This window comes from Equus przewalskii, chromosome 25 (genome assembly GCF_037783145.1).
Source record: "Equus przewalskii isolate Varuska chromosome 25, EquPr2, whole genome shotgun sequence".
Classification (NCBI taxonomy): Eukaryota; Metazoa; Chordata; class Mammalia; order Perissodactyla; family Equidae; genus Equus; species Equus przewalskii.
This window is the reverse complement of record NC_091855.1, coordinates 41,668,880-41,688,844: the sequence shown is the minus strand read 5'-3', so window position 1 is coordinate 41,688,844 and position 19,965 is coordinate 41,668,880. Positions and strand designations below refer to the sequence as shown.

General features: G+C 49.1%; 1 protein-coding gene across 4 annotated transcripts in view; it reads right to left on the bottom strand.

The window, feature by feature from the left end:
- Nucleotides 1–19,965, bottom strand: part of YY1 (YY1 transcription factor) — a 48,404-nt gene that overhangs the window by 9,194 nt on the left and 19,245 nt on the right. The window contains exons 3-5 of one of the 4 annotated variants that reach the window (XM_070593223.1): nucleotides 13,678–13,738; nucleotides 11,815–11,973; nucleotides 6,248–11,010 (exon numbers count right to left, since the gene is read on the bottom strand). In XM_070593223.1, coding sequence (XP_070449324.1) covers nucleotides 10,828–11,010; nucleotides 11,815–11,973; nucleotides 13,678–13,738 — 403 coding nt within the window. In that variant the 3' untranslated portion in view covers nucleotides 6,248–10,827. Of the gene's footprint in view, nucleotides 1–6,247; nucleotides 11,011–11,814; nucleotides 11,974–12,147; nucleotides 12,727–13,677; nucleotides 13,739–19,965 lie in introns of those variants that run through there. The other 3 variants (XM_070593225.1, XM_070593226.1, XM_070593224.1) reach the window with 3 other exon arrangements.

Here is a 19,965-nt window from a genome sequence, read left to right as displayed (position 1 = left end):
TGCTGGACCGAGTCTCAGCCGTTCAGCAAGTGCTCCTCGGATGTCTGTGGTTGTCCCGGGCTATGCGAGCTCTCTGGGAGTCCCGAAGTGTGGTGGCGGCAAGCAGAGGGACACTAGCAGTGGCCAGAAACGACCTCCCGGAGAGGGGGAGTTCTAAGTGGAGCTCCGAAGGGTGAATGGATCTGTCCACCTGAGATTAGACCTAACCCAGCCTAAGAGGTCCGTGAGGGCTTCCTGGAGGAGGCCTCATTTGCCAAAGGAGTGTCTTACTGTCTGCCCACCCCCACTTCCGCTCAGCCTCCTGGAGTCAATCCTGGGCACCCTGAGTCTTCAGCGTGGAGGTTCTTTGCTCCCCAACTGCTGAGCTAGAAAGCACCCCCGACGTGCAGGGGAGGGCAGGAGAGAGGCCCCACTTTCCCTCCAGGCGGGGTGCCAGCTCTCCTGTGCCCTTACACCCCATTTAATCCCAGCACCAGCCTGAGACGTTGGGCTTGTCTGCAGTTTCCAAGGACAAGAGGCCAGGAGGGAGCTGGCTGGTGCCCCCAGGGTGGGGTGTCCTCAGACAGGCTCCCTTAACCCAGCTGTCCCCTCCCTGGGGTCCCCCGCAGCAGCTTCTTCCCCCATGAGGCCCCCTGGCCTCTCTCTCATTTCTCTTCCCTCTGAAAGAAACCAGGCAAACGCTAAAAACCAGGGTCTTCCTCCCGTCCCAGGCGCTGACAGTTAAACATTACCAATAATTCAGGCCGGGGGAGGTCTGGGCTTCTGAGGAATTTTTTGACATCTTATTTTCTTCCTGATTTGAATATATATTTATTTGGAATAAGTAATAGATTAACATGGTAAAAAGTGAAAATGCAAACAGAATCCAGGCTGTGCAGTGAAGAGGAAAACCTCGCCCCCACCTTGTCCCCAGCTGGCATGCCCCTCCCCGGAGCCGAGGCCTGCCTCCAGTTCCCAGAGGACATCCCGGCACCCCGAGAGTCCCAGCACGTGGGAACACCCACACTCCCCCGAAAAGCACACCAGGTGCTGACTGTTCTGTTCTTTGCTTTGTTCACTGGACAGTTATCTCGGAGACGGCAGGCGTCTCCGTCCAGGGCGGCCGTGACCCGATTCGCACACCGGGTGGCTAAATAGACGTTTGTTCTCTCGCAGTCCTGGAGGCCAGAAGTCTGGAATTCAGGAAGAGGCAGTGGTGGCTCCTTCTGGATGCCCCGAGGGAGAATCTGTCCTTGCCTTTCCCAGTGTCTCACGGTGGCCGGCAAGCCTTAGCTTGTAGGCAGAGCACTCTAACCTCTGCCTCCATCTTCGTGTGGCCTGTCCCCCATGTGTCGCCTCTTTTTATGAAGACCCCAATTGTTGGCTTAAGGGCCCACCCTACTCCAGTATGACCTCATCTTAACTAGTCACATCTGCAAAGACCCTATTTCCACATAAGGTCACGTTCACGGGGACCTGGGGTGAGGACTGCAATGTACATTTTGGGGGGCACAATTCAACCCACAACAGAGGTCTTTCCTTATCAGTCTGTTCGAATTGGTCACGTTTTTTGTTAACAATTGCATGACGTTTCATTGGCTGAATGTTCTTTCCTTTATTTATCCAGCTGTTGGGGAGAGTAACCAGGAAGGGGTATCTGACCGGTCTGAGAGGAAGAGCAGCATCTGACTGAGCCACGGAGGGGACCTTGAAGCTGGAGCTGAGGGACCAGGTGGAGCGGAGGCCCCAGAGGGCAGGGGTGGGGAAGGAGAGGCAGTGTGGCTCGCTGCAGGAGCGACGGGGTGGGAGAGGGCCACTGGGCCAAGTCACGGAGCAGTGCCTTGGGGACAATGGCACCCCCCTACATGCCCACCTCATAGCCATCCCACCCATTTCTGATAGAATCCCTGTGTCTTCTGGGCTTCAGTGTGTCCAGGTAAAAATACCTTCCCAGACTCCCTTGCAGCCAGAGGTGGCCCTGTGTCCCAGAGCTAGTCAGTGAGACTAAGGCGATGGCCAAGGCTCCTGAGAAAGCTTTGTAAAAGGGACAAATGGACTTGTGGCACATCTCAACCTCTGACCCCATCCCGTCTTCCCAGTGAAATGGAGATGAGATGCCTGCAGGTGCAACACAGATACAGCTGGCCCTGTGACCTTGGTGGGCCACCGAGCCAGCCTGGCCTGTGGAAGGTCACTTCCCACTGTCCCACATACTGTTCCTTGGTTTCTCAGTCCCTTGCAGCCAGATGCATCATGGCCACATTCTGTGGCTGCAGACCCCCGGACAGACCACTGGAATGGCAGTTCAAGCCCCACAGGGGCAGAAAGCTTGGACAGGCCTGGCACCCACCCTGTGTACTCCTTGGTCTCAGCTTCCTTGCTGCTGTGGCCTCGCCACCCTGACCTCATGGCACCCACCTGCCCTCCCAGAGGGAGGCAGTGTCCATGGAGACCAGGGTACATCAGAGAAGGGGCGGTGGCTGCTTGGAGCTGGGTCCCTCTGATATGGCAATTGCCCAGGGAAGGCGTCCCTTGTGGCTGCCACCGGCCTCAGCGGTACTCTCCCAGGCCAGCTGACATCCCTCAAGTTAATGACCAGTTTGCACGTCAACTCCTCCCACTGCGAGGAAGTCCCCTGAGGGCAGGGCACTGGTGCCCCACAGTTTGGGTGAGAGAATAAGTGCTGCCAAGTGGGAAGCCCTGCCCCAAGGTCTGGCAGGACACCCGGAGCACCAGGCTGGGTCCCATCCCTGGAGCTCCCTCCCGATGGCACCACTTTGTGGCTCTCAAGCCTTGGCAGGCTCCTTGGCCTGCTGGGCAGCCCCCGAAGGCCGCCCCTGGGGCATCCAGGCGGGTTTGAGCAGCAGAGTGGGCAGGGCAGGACTGACGCCTGAGAGTGTGTGTGTGTGTGTGTGAGGGGGAGGCTGCCATGACACCCCTTCTGGAGTTCTGGCTTGAATGTCCCTGTGGATGGTAGGGACACAAGACGGGGAGCAGATGTGGGGGAACATGCTGGGCAGGGGCTGTGAAGAAAGCATATTGTTGAATGAATGAGTGAGTGAATGAATGAATGGGTGGATGAGGGCAGAGGGTACTGAGTACAGGGCCAGGCTGCGTTCTGCCAGGCGAGTCAGAAAAGGGCAGAGGAACACAAGAATGGAGGAGAGAGGGAAGCCAGGACAGGGGGCTTGGGAGGCCGGATGTGAGAGGTGATGGGCTGAGGGCACGCAGGCGGAGAGGCTGGGGTGGAGTCAGAGTGTGGGACCCTGGGGCAAGAGGAGGGGGTAGGTGTCGGTGAAGACAAGGTTTGGAGGTGCCATGGCAGTGGCAGGCTGGGGTGGGGTCATCAGAAGGAGAAGGCCAAGGCACAGACAGGCCAGACAGGGACGGCCCATCATCGAGGACAGACCCTGGGGTCACCAGGGAAGATGGGCGGGGAGCCACTGACCCGCACTGGTATGGGGGGTCTGCAGCAGAGCAGGGAGTGGCACAGAGTCTGCTGGTATGGGCCTCGGAGAGCCAGGTTTGGAGGGAGGTGGAAAAGATTTGGAAGCAGAAGTGCGAGGAGAACCCCCACCCCCCACCCCCGGCCTGTGGTAAAGCAGCCCGGGCTTGGAGGTCGTCCAGCCGCCCAGAACTGGCCACACTGAAGCCCCCCGCCTGGCCGCTCCTCTCCCCGGCTCCCGGACACCAGGTCCTAACTTCATCCAGGGCATGAGAGTGGTCGGGCCATCTGGAGCCGCTGCTCCCCCTGCCCCACCCTCCAGGGGCGCCACCCCTCTCCTTGGTCTAAGGGTGCCCCAGGAGGCCTCCCACCTCAGGCCTTGCTCAGGTGGCCCGTCCTGGAATGTCTCCGCTGCCCCCCAACGCTAAGCCGCCCCTACAAGGGCATCACAAAGGCCTCCCCACCCCCCCAGGCCTTTCCTGGGGCCAGCCCGCCCCGCGGCCCCGGGAAGGCAGGAGCCTCCTCCTCCTTGACTCTCCGAGGGGCCGGCTCCGCTCCCAGCCCTCACGGGGGAGCATCTTCTGCGGAGGAAACGAAGCTCCCCAGCCCAAGGTCATTCGCGCTTCCCTCTGGCCGAATTCCAAGGCCTCCCGACGCGGCCTCGCGCGCCCCCTGCCACCGCCCGGAGCGCGGGGGCCACTCGTCGGCGCAGCTTCCCGCGGCCGGCCGGCGGGCGGCGCTGCCGTGTTGGAGGATGGAGGAGCCGAAACCCCCGGCCCCACACCAGGGCGAGGGGGTGGGGGGTTACCGCGAGGGCACCGATGGCCGTGGGTGCCAAGGTCCAGGGCCTCAAAGCTCCCGCGCGCCCCGCTGGGGCTCCAGAACCGGTCCGGCTCTTCCGAGGGGCTGGCCTTCGGGGTCCCGGCGTCCACACGCCGCGCGCACGCGCACGCGCACGCGCCTGCCCACCCGGCCCAGCGCGGCGCTCGCGCCCTCCCGCGGCCGGAGGAGGAGGCGCACCCGCCGGTGCGGGCCCCGCGAGGGCATCGGGGCGCGAGGGGAGGCTAGGGCAGGGGCGAGAAGGAATTTGTCCAGGCAAGGAGGGGGCGACAGCTCAGGCAGACGGGGGCGAGCGTGAAAGGATGGCGGGCAGCCGGCCAGGGAGCCGTGGAGAGGGGCTCTGGCCACCAGCGCCTGGGACACTCATGGGGTCTGGTACCTAAGCAGCGAGTTGCAAGAAGAGACGGCTCTTGGGCCGGGTCACTTCTAGCCAGGCACACTGCCCTCCTCTTCCTCCCTCCCTCCCCAGCCCCTTCCTCTGCTGGCTTTCCTAGCATTTGCCCATATTTGTCATGTCTCCTCTACCAGCTGTAATGCAAGTTCCATTAGGGCAGGGCCTGACATAACGGGTGCTCAATAAGCGTTTGTTGAATGAGTGAACCTGGGAATTCAACGATAGGGAAGCTTCGGAACTGAAAAACTGCAAGGGGAGTTGAGCACAGGTCAGAAAAGTAGGTCAGGGCCGCAGTTTAGCTTTGAGGGTTGGCGAAAGCTTTGGATTTTATTCCGTAGCAAGCGGAAGCCACTGCAGGTTCTGGTGCACTGGTGAGATCCCCCCCCCCCATACTGGAGAGCCAGTTAGGAGATGGCACAGTACAGTGACATCAGGAAGCTGGAGAGGGGCAGCCAGGACCAGAACAAGAGTTGACTGCTGGCAGCGGGGGCCCTGAGAGCCAGCTTCCAAAGCCAGGAGATGCACTGTTTCTGAGAGCTGCAGAGGCGCCATGCTGGGAGACGGGGAGGCCACGGGGCTGCTCCATGAACAGGGACCATGGCTGCTTTGACAGGCTGGAGATGAACTCAGGCTGAGGGGCCAGGGGCAAGCAGAGAACAGTGGAAGCCATGCTGGCCTGGGTTTGAATTCCAGGTGCTGGACCTTCGCCCATGACCCTCACCCGTGACATGGGGTCATGCTGCGGAACCCCTCCACCGGTGGTTTGGAGGAGTAAATCAAACAGTGTTCACAATGCCCCGCATGGCCCTGAGCAGTTAGCCTCTCAACAGATGTCCTTACAGCCTGGCGGAGGCCCGGGCCAGTGCAGAAGAGGGCCATCGGTGTCCCCGGTATCTGGGAGTGCCCACAGAACTCGACTCCAAAGCCCCCAGTGACCTCAGTTCCTTTCCATCTAAGATGGGCAGCAGCACAGTTCCTGAGCTCAACTCTACCTCAGGCCTTTCCTCAGCAGTTGTGGGCCTCACAGGGGCCGGGGCCTTGCCACCTCAGCAGCCCCTTCCATCATTAGCAAAAAGGGAAGGTCACATGAATTACGGAGAGTATACAAACCTGGCTCTGCAGTGCACCAGGGCCCCATGCGGGGCAGCAGGATGCCTCTCTGCATTTTGCTTCAGGCCAAATCCCAACTAGCTCTCAGTATATTTTATCCGGCTTTTAAGAGTCTATCCTGGCTAGTAAGCTCTTCTTTTCGGCCCTGGAGCTCCCGGAACACTGGGGGTGATGGGCCCAATGACCGAGAATTTCATTTGGCTGTTTTCTCAAAGCGGGTGAGGTTCTCATGCGAACTCCTTCCGGCCCATTAGTCCACTGTGGAGCTGAGCGGCTACGGGGAGGAAGCATTGCCTGCTGGCGGGAGAATGAATCCAGGGAGTTTCCGTTCCTGTGCCAGAAGGCAACCCACAGGGACCTGCCCGAGGCATGCAGGCAGCCCTGAGCCTAGGCAGGAGCTTACAGCCAGGCTTACTGTGTCATGAACTCAGGAAGAGAGGCAGCTTAGAGGATTCAGGAACAAACAAGGACCACAGGCATTAAAAAGCTTAACAACATTATGCGTTTATTATATTTATAGAGCCATGTTACACATGCTTGGTGCTTCAAACTGAGTTATCGTTAAACGTTTTTCTGGATGCAAAGCCATCTGATGCTTGATGCGGATGCCTTAAATACTAGAATATTTCTGCATCTATGACCTATGAGCTAAGGAAAAACCAAGGACAATTCTAGAAATGGCAACGAACATTTAAGAAAAAGATGTACATGAGACACAATGCTAAGTCCTTGAGCCAGGGCCTACAGAAGTTACCAGAAAGTGAATAAAAACAGAACTGCTCTATGAAAACGGTTTGACCAATCGCCGTCTGTAGATAATAGAGCTCATAACAGTTATGGGTGTTGTAGAAAAAGGTTGCTCTGTTCCCTCCATAATGTATGCAGACACTGTGCGGCCCCACGTAGAGCAGCAGACAGAATACAGCACAGCAACCGGCCCCTCCCTGCCACAGCCCAAAGCTGTTTCTTATGGTGTCTGAGTGTCTGTAATGAAAAGGAGTCAATCTGATCAAACCTGCCACTGGGCAGAAAATCAGTCACTGTGCTTTAGGCCAGCGCTTTAGGCTCCACACTCCCCCGCTGCCGCCTCCCAGGGGGCTGGCCAGAAAGGTGGGGGCCAGCCTCAGGGAAGTGTGATTTGCCTGCAGACCCAATGTCAATGTTCAACGGTCCCTTCCAGCTTTTACAAGGGGAGCGGATGAAGTGTGACAACAGTGTGCCACCTGGTCCTCCCATCAAGTCGCAATACTGTCCCAGCTGAAGCGCCCTCTCCAGCACTCTGCTGACCCCGGGCCTGGACAGGGTGCCCGGAAGCCTTTCAGCCACCCCCACGAGGAGGGGCCCACCATCTCCATCCTACGGCTGCTGCTCTAAGGGCCTGCCCTTCCCCGTCTCAGGGAACCAGAGGACGCGAGCACCACCTGAGCAGCGACGATCAAGGTGTGCAAGGCAGGGTGCAGGAGACCCAGCCAGCCAGGCAGATGCTTCCCTAACCCTCTGTACAGCGGAGGCGCAGGCGACAGATGCACAACCGGAGCAGCGAGGAGGCAGGGCTTGGAGTGTGCGCTCCCCACTCTGCCCCCTCGGTTACAAGTCTGGGTGGCATGCACCTGCCAGGGCCTGCCGGGCCAGGACTCTGACAAGGTGCTCACTTACACTAATGCCAATGGGAGCTGGGGTGAATTATCAGGTTCCAGCTCAAAAACCGAGAGGCCAGGTTTTCCCGTGCCAGACACAGACTCTGAGGGAAGGTACAAGGAGGAGGTTCCGCTGAGCAGAGCAGGGCAGCACAGCCCACGGAAAGCACTGCAGCGGCCACTCGGGCAGATCCGCAGTCTCCCTAGGCCTCCTGCTCAATGAGGCGACTCCATCCGCTTGTGAAGAAAAACCAGAACTCTGCTTGGGAACACAGGCAGGCAGCGAGCACACCATTCTGTCAAAGGGTCTTACTTCACTCCAACTTAGCAAAACAAGTGACATTTAATAGAACTTGTACGTGAAAACCAAATAGGAAAAAAAATCTTGATTTTCCTCAAATCCTCAGGCCTTCAATCTAGGCATAGCACACAAACACCATATGAAACCAACAGCGTGAGTTCAATGTCACCTTGGAAAATAAATGTCACTCTGGGGTGACAGTTCTTTATACAAATATTATGCTTCCCCCTAAACCCCACTACCAAAAAGGGGGAAAATAATAAGAAATCCAAAAATAGAAAACAACATCTTGTTAAATGTAAACTTATCCTCTGGAGTTTTTATATTACATATGCTAGAAACATGCATTTATTTCAGCTCAGATGTAAGAAAATATGTCTATCAGTATTACTTATAAATCAGATTAACCCTCAAGACAACGGACGCACTGTCAGAATACCATTTTGAATTTCAGTAAATTAGATCTTTAGCAAAATTATAAATTCGAACCACAAGCAAAATGGGTTTGTTATACCCCATGAGAACTACCTCTACTCTTTAAACGGTCGCTCGTTTGTCTGTTTCCTACACTAGCGTTGGAAATTGAGAGTGCTACGTCAAGGAACTTAGACATTAAGTATTCCTCAAACCCCCAATTAAATTCCTTCCAGAAATTAACTCTGCAGATTGAGAGAAGCCCCGTGAACAGAGTCAAGGGGAGAGATGACGTTCCACTCAGAGACAGACGGGGTGGGAGACATGACCGCAGGCACTCCAGGAGGCATCAGGGCACCGAGGAGGGACCGCCCTCCACGCTGGAGCCTGGCTTCCCTGGATCATGGCCTGGCTCTCAGGGCTGCCAGGGAGACTTGCCCACAGCACAAGGCTACCTTGCCGCGGGCCCTTGGGCAGAAGTCCTGAGGACAACGCCAGGACCAGGCTCCAGTGTGGCACACGGCCAGGGTGAGGGTGATGCGGCTTGACTCCTAACACAGCCACCCGACTGCAGTGGCATTTCAGGACCGCTGCTCCGAGACTGCTCACCTGAGGGTGGAGGGGGAAGGCGTGGGCGCGTACGCCACGGGCATCAGTGGAGGCCTTTGCCCTGGGTCTGCTCAAAGAGCCACAGGCTCACACGGGGGCACTGGCTGTGAAAGGGACCTCCCTCACGGGCTTACCTCTTTCCTGACTGCCAGATACAGCAAAGCCTGGCTTATCCGAGAGCAGCTGGGGTCTTCTGATTAACTCAGTTCCATCAAACTACTCAATGGATAATAGATTCTGAACAAATTAAAAAAGTGTCTCAAGTTAATTTTCCATTTATGATTCAGAAGGCACTTCAAAATTCCGGAGAGCCACAGGGTCACTGCTATTAGGTCACCAATCCTCCTGTACAGGACCGATGGAGAAGCTGTAAGAGATAGGGCTAATGTTTTTGACCTGATGGTGTCCTGGACATCTTATAAATAAATCTCTGATATTAGCTAGTTTGTCAATTACCTCGCAGTCAAGCATACAGCACAAAGACACATGGTATGTTTGTATCTTGAATAAATGGGATTTTGCTGTATCATGGCAGTTTATAAAATATTCTCATGAGTCTGATATTCGACTCTAAGTAAAATCCAAAAATTATAATCATACACTTAAGAGGTCACAACGTGAGAGGTAAAGTACTCATTGAGTACAATTTTCTTAATAATCTAATCACCTTGCCAATCTGCACTCAGTATCTGTTTAGAAGCATGAAGTTACGCTACTGGCGCTCAATTGCGACACGTGTTAGCATTAAAGACTCCACTAGACGGAGGAACCGAGGCTCTCCAACCAAACAGCCAAGACCCCCAAGTGTTTCCTGTTAGACGAGCCCTGAAGGCAGCCTGCGCGATGGAGACCCTGGTCCTTCCTCTGCCCCGCCTCTGCCGGCTGCTGAACACCTTACCTTGAGCGCACACGCGGGCCAGGGCAGCAGCGCTTCAGTCACACACCCGCCGGGGAGCTAAAATCAAAAGGCTATCTCCACTGGGCCCGTGCGGGCCCTCTGAGGTAGTTCCTTAACTCGGGATGCCTGTTACCTACTCTCGTTCAGAATTCAGTACACGTAGGAAGGAGTAAAATATCCATGCATCGCTTTAATCACAAGTCACTGTAATTGAGTGCAAAATAAAGGAAACTTGAGTTGCTTTATTTAGCTTCCAATTTCTGGGAGGCTCAAGAATTATAATTATTCTGGACAACAAAAGGAAATAAGACTGTGCTTACAGATCTTTTCTGCCATCTTCTTTCTGTAGGATTGCTATTTTATTGTCGCCCTTTCTGTTACACGGGATGTACACACCAGGTGTTAAAGGTACAATACATTCTACAACTGAGCACCGCTTTCCGTAACTGAACAGGCAAAGAAATTACACTGGACATCAGCATCCGGCAGTATTTCTCGGAAAAAAAAGTGACTAAAATGGGTTTAAATTGATTAACACTATTAAATCACATCTAATATCTGATACTACATGATTCAATACAGCTATACGATACAATTATACAAAATGTGTTAACATCAAAGAATACAACCAAAATTAAGAGAGCAAACAAAACCTATAGAACTTTTTTTTTACAGGAAAAATACTTTTGAAGTATGCATGTAACTGCCCATTCTTTTAAAGAAAATCTACTGCAAGCAAAGTTATCAACCTCCAGAAAAATCACACATAGCATTACTAAGCATATCCCCAAAAAGTGTACAATATGCACACTTGGAAAATACAAAATTAAAAAAATTGTAAGCAACAGGTGAGCTTCATATTTATAAGAATGTGAAAAGAAGTCCCATTTTTAGCACTGTTGTATAAAGAATTGTCTTTTGATGCGAAGTTCATGAATTGTCCTCCTGTTGGGACCACACTTTACAAAAACACCGTGTTTTTGAAACGAGATTACAGAGCAAGATAGAGTATCTTAGCAATGTCATCTTATTAAAGTTTTTTTTTAATTTTTACTACTTTATCAAAACATGTCCCTTAGGTGTGTAGGATTCATTTTTAAAATTCTTTCCTAGAAACAATATACAAAGGAGAGGCATATTTATTCCCAATCACACTCCTGGAAGATGCTTCCCGAGGTCGAGAAAGGTCTTCTCTTCTTCTCACTGGTTGTTTTTGGCCTTAGCGTGTGTTAAGATGTGAGATTTCAGGTTAGTCGACTGAGCAAACTTCTTATTACAACCATCGAAGGGGCACACATAGGGCCTGTCTCCAGTATGGATTCGCACATGTGTGCGCAAATTGAAGTCCAGTGAAAAGCGTTTCCCGCAGCCTTCGAACGTGCACTGTCGAGGAAAGACCAGAGACAACCCACTCAGCGACTTCGACCGGGCCGGGAGCGGGAGCCGCTCGCTGCTGTGCTGGAGGGCAGCCTGCTCCCTCCACCCACCGCTCCTCCTCCCCTTCCAGAACCTTCCAGACACGCTCTGCAATAGGGGGAAGCAGCGCTAACTCTGCATGTCGGACAACTCCTAAAAGCCATGGACAGCCCTCAGCAACTGTTTACAACGAGAGAGAAACACTCGGCAAAAGAGCAAGAATTCTCCTAAATATTATGTTAAGGTCCTTGTATTTCTGTAAATATTTCAACTAATAAGACACAGATGATGAGGGAGGTTTCTGGTGTCACGCCTCAAAAAGAACCGTGTTACATCTACTAGCTGCGCTGCTACTCGGTTCCCTTGTTTACGGGCTTCTAGAAACAGACACAATATTAACTATACTTACTCTCATACGATAAAATTTTACAAGTTCCCTGTCAGTTAGTAATTCAATATACTATTAACTACAAAAAATAAACTGCTCCGACCCCATAGTGAACGGACTGGAAATTTACTTTGAGGCTTGCTCTTGAGCAATCCTGCCTCTCTGTAAACGCCTGGCTGCGTCCCACCTCCAGACCCACAGGGAGCACGTACAGGGGAGCCGGAGCTGGGGCAGCTCTTCCAAACGACCGTCAGGACACCGTTTCCGCTTCTCACTAAGGAGAGCTAAGCCCCTGACTCGGGGCGGCCACGGTCTCTCCAGCATTGTCGCCACCTCGCCTACACCTGCAGGGTAACGTGGAGGGGAGAAGGGACTGGCTCTACCTGAAAGGGCTTCTCTCCAGTATGAACCAGTTGGTGTCGTTTTAGTTTTGAGCTCTCAACAAAAGCTTTGCCACATTCTGCACAGACGTGGACTCTGGGACCGTGGGTGTGCAGATGTTTTCTCATGGCAGAGTTATCCCTGAACATCTTTGTGCAGCCCTTCGAACAGAGAGAGAAGCTTAGTGGTTCACACTGCAAACTGTTACAAAGGATTCAACCACTTAACAGCCTTCACTGACACATTGAAACCAAACTCCCCCACACCCCCCATTTTACTTGGTATTACAGTAGAAATATTAAATTAATTAATTTAAGACAAAAAAACCAGACAGCTGACAAGGCCTTATCATTTAATGCAAACCCTTGTTTTACAGATGAGGAAACTGAGGCTTAGAGATGTCTTAAGTAGACTTGCCCAAGGTCACACTACCAGCAGTAGCCGAGCTGGGAGTAGAACCCAACACCCTGGCTTCCAGCTATACCACAGCTGCCTCACCCCACCATGTCCCCCAAATGAAGCAAGAGAAGCACTGATAATAAATGGAGTTAAAATGACGGCAGTCCACCGCCACCTTGGGCGGGCCCCGTGTTCTGTGCTGCAAGAATGGGCTGTCACTCTCCGTCGCCTACTGTCCCCTCTTCTCTCTTTGCCTCTTTCCCCTTCTTGACAGAGAAAGAAGCAAGAGGGCCTCCAAGGAATGGCAACCACAGAAGAAATTTATTTTGTGAGACACCAGGAAAAGAAGCAGGCAAACTGATAGGAGAGCAGGGTGGGGAGGCAGATGGCATGTGGTGCTCGAGAGAAGCATGTCCTTCACAATTTCTTCTGCAGTTGTTGCCCAGAGATGGAGTGAACGGGGGAAATGGTCAGACAGCATGATGGAAGGACAGCACAGGCCAACCACTGGACAGCTTCGCAGGCAAAAGGGAGGGAAAAGCCACAGTTTTTTCACCTTGATCCCTAGGTTGAGTTTCCATTTAGAAAATGGAATTTTAAAGAAATGTAATCGGAAAAGAAGTACACAGAGCAACTAGAGAGACGGCAGGCACTTAAGGCATAACTGTTTTCAAATGCTTACTTATTTTTTGGCCCCAAATCATTTTACATTTCAAAATCTCCAAATTAAGGGCATTAAAAAAAAATACAAAGAATCTGTGAGTGCACAAGTCATGAGACGTGACACCACGAAACTAAATTTATCCTTCTCCAATTGTTGATTTTTAGAAATTCTTCATGCCATTACAAATGTCTCCCTCTTTGCTTTTCTGCACCTGGGTGATACTTGATTTTTGTTAGTATCCAGTTAAGCTTAAAACGGACCCAATCAACACCTCCAACTACTTTTTAGGCTATCCTTTTACTTTAAAGACTAACCACATTTGAAAACAATTAAATACCCTCCAGTACCACACAAAGTTAACAGGGTAAATTAAGAAAATTGTGAAGGAAATGATGACGTCTTTTTAGGCTTACTTTAGCAACATCCAAAATAATTTCCAAATATTCGTTAATGAGCCTACGGTCCCAAAAATGTCTATGGGTCAGACACAACCCAGTGTCTTAAAACTGACTTGTTACTGATCCAAAAAGAAGCAATAAAATCCTAACACACAATGTTCAATATATAGTACTAACAGAAACACTGGTGCCTACAGTCAGCCCTTTGAATACTATTTATATTTAAGTGGCCTTCACTGAACAAAATTTACATCACAAAATATACTCTCGAGATTAGAAACCAAAAATTATAGTTCCTCACTTAATCTCAATTATGAAGATGAAAATCAAAGTGCACATTTCTTATAAGCTCTCTAGAACTCCAGTAACACTTTAATGAACCCTTTTCCCCTAGCATTACTTACTTTATGAGGGCAAGCTATTGTTCTTGGAGCATCATCTTCTTTAATTTTTCTTGGCTTCATTCTTACCAGAAAAAAAAAAAAAAAAGAGAGAGAGAGAGAGAGAGATTTGTAGGAGCGGGTAAACTCAGCTGGCATAAATTATATAGTCCCTAAAATGTTTTCCTTATAGATACAAAAACTAAGATTACAATATGCTTCCACGCAGGGGAAAGGAGGAGACAACTCCCATTCTCCCAACTGTGAGACCTGTGACTGTGAAGGACTCTTCCCCCGATACAGGCAAGGGTGCTGACGCTCAGAGGCCGAGCTGCCGTCTATGGTCTCACAGCTAATAAGCTGGTGCAGCTTGGAATGGCACCATGATCTGTGTGATTCAAATACCTGCTCTTTCCTCCAAACTCTTTAAAAAATACAAAAGATCAACAGCCCAGAAAACCACAGATGAATCCCCTAGTGGGAACAAAGTAAAGTATCCAAAAGCAGCTGCTGTCATAATAAAGGTACTTTATAAAAAGGGAGCAGCGGACGTGGGAGGGTCTTAAAAACAGATATTCCTATACAACTGCTTTAAAGAAGAGGGGGTCCATTTCATACTGACAGAAATGCTCTTTAGGAGAGACCACTTTTTAAAGAGGGAACAGAACTGTCCTTTTCAACAGGGAATTACTTCTACACATATAATCTCTCTAGAAGGAAACATAATAAGCTGCCAGGATGGTCACTTTGGGGAGGAGCCCTAGGGACTGACAGCCAGGTGGGAACACCTCACACGCTTTTATACTGTCTAATTCTCATCATACATTACTTTCGGTGCTGGTGAGAGGAGGGAGATTATTAGTTTTTCAATAAACAAGAGCATTTCTTTTACAGGACAGAGCTTTGTGGCCCTGCTTCAGGACAGCAGTAGGACAAGAGTCCAGGTCACTTGGGCAGTCAGGGAGGGCCCCGTGTGGAATTACTACCCAGGGAGCTTGCTCATTTGATCTGGGAACTTACCTACCTGCTATCTCCACTGAACCAACCTTTGGTCTTTTGTTAAAACTTTCTCTCCAAATACTCCCTACAGATCTGTGTGTAGTAAAGGGGTGAGAAATTAAGAGTTCCTAGAAAAACTAGAAAAAAACACTTAAATCTCTGAAACAGATGTTCTTTTTGTCACTAGTTTTGCCATCTTCACGCTTCTACATGAGGATGGATATTTAATAAACAACTGAGTCAATGATTCCTTAGCAGTAAGAGCTAATTTACCAGCACTCTTTTCATTTGAAAGGATGTCTGCTGTCATCTTTAAGTTAGCAAAGGCCCTAGCAATAGCCTCTTCACCCCTGATCTGGGAGAAGGATTACCTGATGCTTCCTACTTTATAGGAATTCATGAAATCATCTAAACTTCCCACAGCCTGGAGGAGCACAGGTGAAACAACCTTTTCCGTAGCTGTAACTTGTCTCTAAGGAGTTTGTTCAAGACTACAAATTCCCTATTTTAAATCCTCTAAGGACATTTTCAGTCTGGTACCCTCTCCCATTCCAACCCCGCCGATGCTCATTCTTTCCTGTCCTTGGAAGATTACCACATATTTTCCGAGTGCCTGCTGTGCCCAGGACACTCAACTAGCCTTTGCTATCTTATATACCACTAAGTCCCGGAGTTGGGGTCTGAGTTCACAAAACTAGGGAGGACAAAAATTTGGTGCCACTGTGCCACCTAGAGGTTATATCAGAGTTTGAAAAACAATGATGATTCATATGAAAGGATTCTGCTCCAATCAAATATAATATGATGAAGAGTATATCAAGAATCAGGCTCCTGGGACCGACCCCGTGGCCGAGTGGTTAAGTTCACGAGCTCCGTTTCAGTGGCCTGGGGTTTCGCCGGTTCAAATCCTGGGTGCAGACATGACACCGCTCATCAGGCCATGCTGAGGCGGCATGCCACACGCCACAACTGGAAGGACCCACAACTAAAAATATACAACTATATACCGGGGAGCTTTGGGGAGAAAAGGGAAAAATAAAATCTTTAAAAAAAAATAATAACCAGGCTCCAAGCTTCCCAATTATAAGTTTATCCTTTGATGATTCCACTGAAATGCTCTATGTCTTGACTGTGGAGATGGCTACATGATTGTGTTTGTCCAAATTCATAGAAAGATACCCACCTAAAAGAGGGTAAATTTTACTGTGTGCAAATTATCTCAATAAACCAATTTAAAAACAATGTCGACAGGGGTGACAAATATGCCCCACAGTCTTTTCCCTGTCCCACCCATCTTGGGGTTCAAATATGGGGTCCATTCTGGTAGGATGGGTGTGGCCCAGTTACCAAGGAGGGGCCTCCAATACATTTTCTTAGATTTATTTCTAGGAACTTAAATTTTTAAAAAAATATTTTATCACGGAAATTTTCAAATATACCTGAAAGTAAAGAGAAAAGTCCCAAGTACCATTTACCCAGCTCTTGATCTTTTAAATGTTATTATTAAGTGGTATTTTTTCTTAAAATGTCATTTTCAAAATGTGTGCTAGTATTTAGCAATATAAGTAATTTCAGATTGAGAGTTTAAAATGCATTTGGACAAACACCCCTGGGTTCAAGGAGGAAGAGGAAGGTATTTAATTGCAGCCACTCAAGAGCCTTGGCAAATCATCCTTCTCCACTAGAGTGGCAAATGAGGCAGCATATACTGGTACCTTTTACTTTTCTTTTTTTCCCAAGGAAGATTTGCCCTGAGCTAATATCCATGCCAATCTTCCTCTACTTTTTAGTATGTGGGCCGCCAGCACAGCACAGCTGCTAACAGGTGTAGGTCTGTGCCTGGGAACCAACCCCAGGCCACGGGACTGGAGTGCGCTGAATCTAACCACTAGGCCACCAGGGCTGGCCCAATACCGTCTACATTTTATTCGAATGCAAATACTGAAAACACTATTTTCCCCAAAAAAGCGTATTTAGATTGAACGTGTTCTGCTTTGTGAGCAAAAACTAAAATTTCAATCTTCATGGTACCAACAGATATACAACCTATAAAATATATATATTTGAAATCCTAAAAAACAAAAATTTTTAAAAAGACCAAAATCACACACTACTATCTAGAATATCTTCTTAGCCCACCCAAACTAGTCAGAAGTAACCAAGATTTGAGATTTTCATCGACTGTGATACTTTACAAAGATTGTTTGAACCAGAGACAACAATGACAACGCGTAGGCATCATGAATGAGACGGAATGGGATGTGTGACTTGATGCTGACTTCTACTAGCTGCACGACCTTGAGCAAATTACTTTAACTTCTCAGCCTCAGTTTCTTACTCTGTAAAAACACATAATGCTACCTACTTTAGAGCTGTGAAGGTTCAAAAAGATGATGTACATTAAACTCTTGGGAAATGACAGCTATTATTATCACCAGCTATGTGTTAAATGGGCCTAGCTAAAAATGAGTTCATTTCCAAAAAAATATGCCAGTTGTACTTAACAACCCAGAAGGTTCTGATGCTCCAAACCACCCTTTTCAACTAAAGGACTGAGAGACTGAAAAGAGAAGTACACAGGTAAAGGAGAAAGGCCTCTCACTGTATTAGAAATTATACGGAGGAGCTAGGTACCCAGCAGGAGAAGTTTCCTGTTCAATTAAAAATGGAGCACACGGAGAATATGCTCCCTCCAGCAGGACCGCTGGTTTTATACCGTCTCCTTCTGCATAGGTGGAAGGCAAACATTACAAAGGTCAGGCTCCAGTACCAAAACCTGCAGGAAGCCCCTGGCACAATTTTCAGCAAGGCACTGTATAAACCAAAAGTTCTAAGTTAAATCCACAAATGTCCCAGAAGCCGAGACGAAACATTTTGAAGCAGTAATTCTTGAATGCAAATAAGCCTCTTCCTTACAAAAGCTGCTTAGTTTACTTCAGACTGGAACCACCAATTTTGACCTGTGCTGGTGGGCCAGAGTTCTGTGTCATATATCTACCACCTGCAAGCATAATTCACCTCCCCTCTTTGCAAAGACTGCTTAGACAAACGACACAAAGTTTGTTGAATGACTTCTCTCTTAGGTAGACAGTGTCTATTCTGTCTATTCATGTGATGACACTGAAGAGTTTTAAGGTACTTTTTGTTCCACTATCACATTTCATCTTTACACTGATCCTGCAAAAAAATCAAGGTGGGTAGTGAACCACAACAAAAGATAATCATCCTGGGACTAACCTACCCACTCTTCATTCTATCTTTATAGACCAAAGGTTTCTAAAGGGCTAACTCTAGTTAATGAAAAACACAAAAGGTTATCAATTTAATCAGGGAAGACAACTGGCCAGGTCTTACCCACCGACCATTTTTTGAAGCATTTACTAAAAAGACATTTCAGGAAAGAACAGTCACCCACAGCCCACCTCCCCAGTACCATGACTTTTAAAATCAGTTGTTTCTTCTCCATGCCCACACACATCTAACTGATTCACTGAGCAGTCTAGGCTCGGTGCGGCAGGAACCTGGAACGTTCCCTGGTCAGTTTCAGCTCCAGTCAGGAACCCCATCACCCTAGTGTAGGAAGACAGGGAAAGGCACCTAACACACCACCTTAGCCAGCAGCTGAGTCACAGATCAGAGGCAGATGAAGAGTGGAGGCCAGCAGACAAGCTCTGTGGATCTTTCTAAGCAAAGAAGATGGGGCCTGGCCCCCAAGTCTGAAACTTGGTGCCTCTCTGTCTTCAGCTTTCAGAGTCCCAGTCACCAATTCTGGGACCTCTGGAAAATCCTATTCAGCTGTTCCGCACGTTCTCAAAATGTGAAGACCTAATAAAACAGGGCATTCCAGGTTCAAATATTTCTCACCACCACTATCCAATTAGAGATACTATGGAAAATGAGGATGAGAATAAGCCCAACCCTCAGGCCACCTCACAAGGCCCAAACCCTATACCTTTACTTTGTACACACTGTCAAGATAAGCAGATTTCATTCTGTTCTGTATACAAAATGAAATCTTTAACAGGTTGATTATAAAAGAAAATAGACACACTATATCCAGATGATTATGTAAATATCACTCACTGTAGCATGTAACTGAGTGCAAGGATCACACTTCTTGCTCTACAAGTCCAATAACGCAGCTTCAGTACCAAGGAGAGCATTTTCCTAGAGTCAAGTGGAACGTGTCCTCTTTCTCTCTAAATATTGTCAAAATTATGCCCCATTTTTAGGCCATGGTTTTCTTAGCCCTCCCCTCTCCTCTTCAGGGGGTTTCTGATTATCTTTTCTTTTTTTTTATTATTAATTTTTTTTGGTGAGGAAGCTTGTCACTGAGCTAACATCTGTGGCAATCTTCCTCTGTTTTCTATGTGGGACACCGCCACAGCATGGCTAGATGAGCTGTGCGTGGGTCCAGGCCTGGGATCCAAACCTGTGAACCCCAGGCCGCCGAAGCAGAGCACACAAACTTAACCACTACGTCACTGGGCCAGCCCTATCTTTTCCTTCTGAAAAGACTCTTTCCCACACCACCAAGATCTTCTAGCTTCTTACCTCATTCTATGCACTACTGAATGAAATCAACTTTTCTTGAGGAAATTCTTACAGCCCACTGCCTTCCTTTCTAAACTGAACACGTTCTCCAGCCTGCTGCACACCCATCTTCTTGGTTTGCTTTTCACTGCGTTCTTTAGGAAGACTTCCCCCTTTTTTGAAAAGATTGGTACCTGAACTAACAACATCTGTCGCCAATCTTCTTTTTCTTCTTCTTCTCCCCAAAGCCCCCCAGTACATAGCTGTATATTCTAGTTGTAGGTCCTTCTGGTTGTGCCATGTGGGATGCTGCCTCAGCATGGCCTGATGAGTGGTGCCATGTCTGCGCCCAGGATCTGAACTGGAGAAACCCTGGGCTGCTGAAGCAGAGGGTGCGAACTTAACCACTCAGCCACGGGGCCAGCCCCAGAAGTCTTCCTTTTGATGTTCATCCTCATTTGACTGGAGTAGATACTCAAGTAACCTCCTCAGAAAGGGTGCATGTGACATAAAACGAATTCTGAGATTATTTTACCCTTGTATTTGTTTGATAGCTTTGCTGGAAAAAGAATTCTATGTTTATGGTAATTCTTCCTCAGAAGTCTCAAAACATTGCTTTATTGTCTTCTAATTATCTACCACTGTCAAAGAAAAGTCTGTTCAAGTCTAACTCCCATTGTTTTGTAGGTGACCTATCTTTTCTCTCGGGAAGGTTTTAGGTTCTTCACTCTTAGTGGTCTGAAATTTCATAACGGATGGATATGTGGTGCCCAGGTCCCA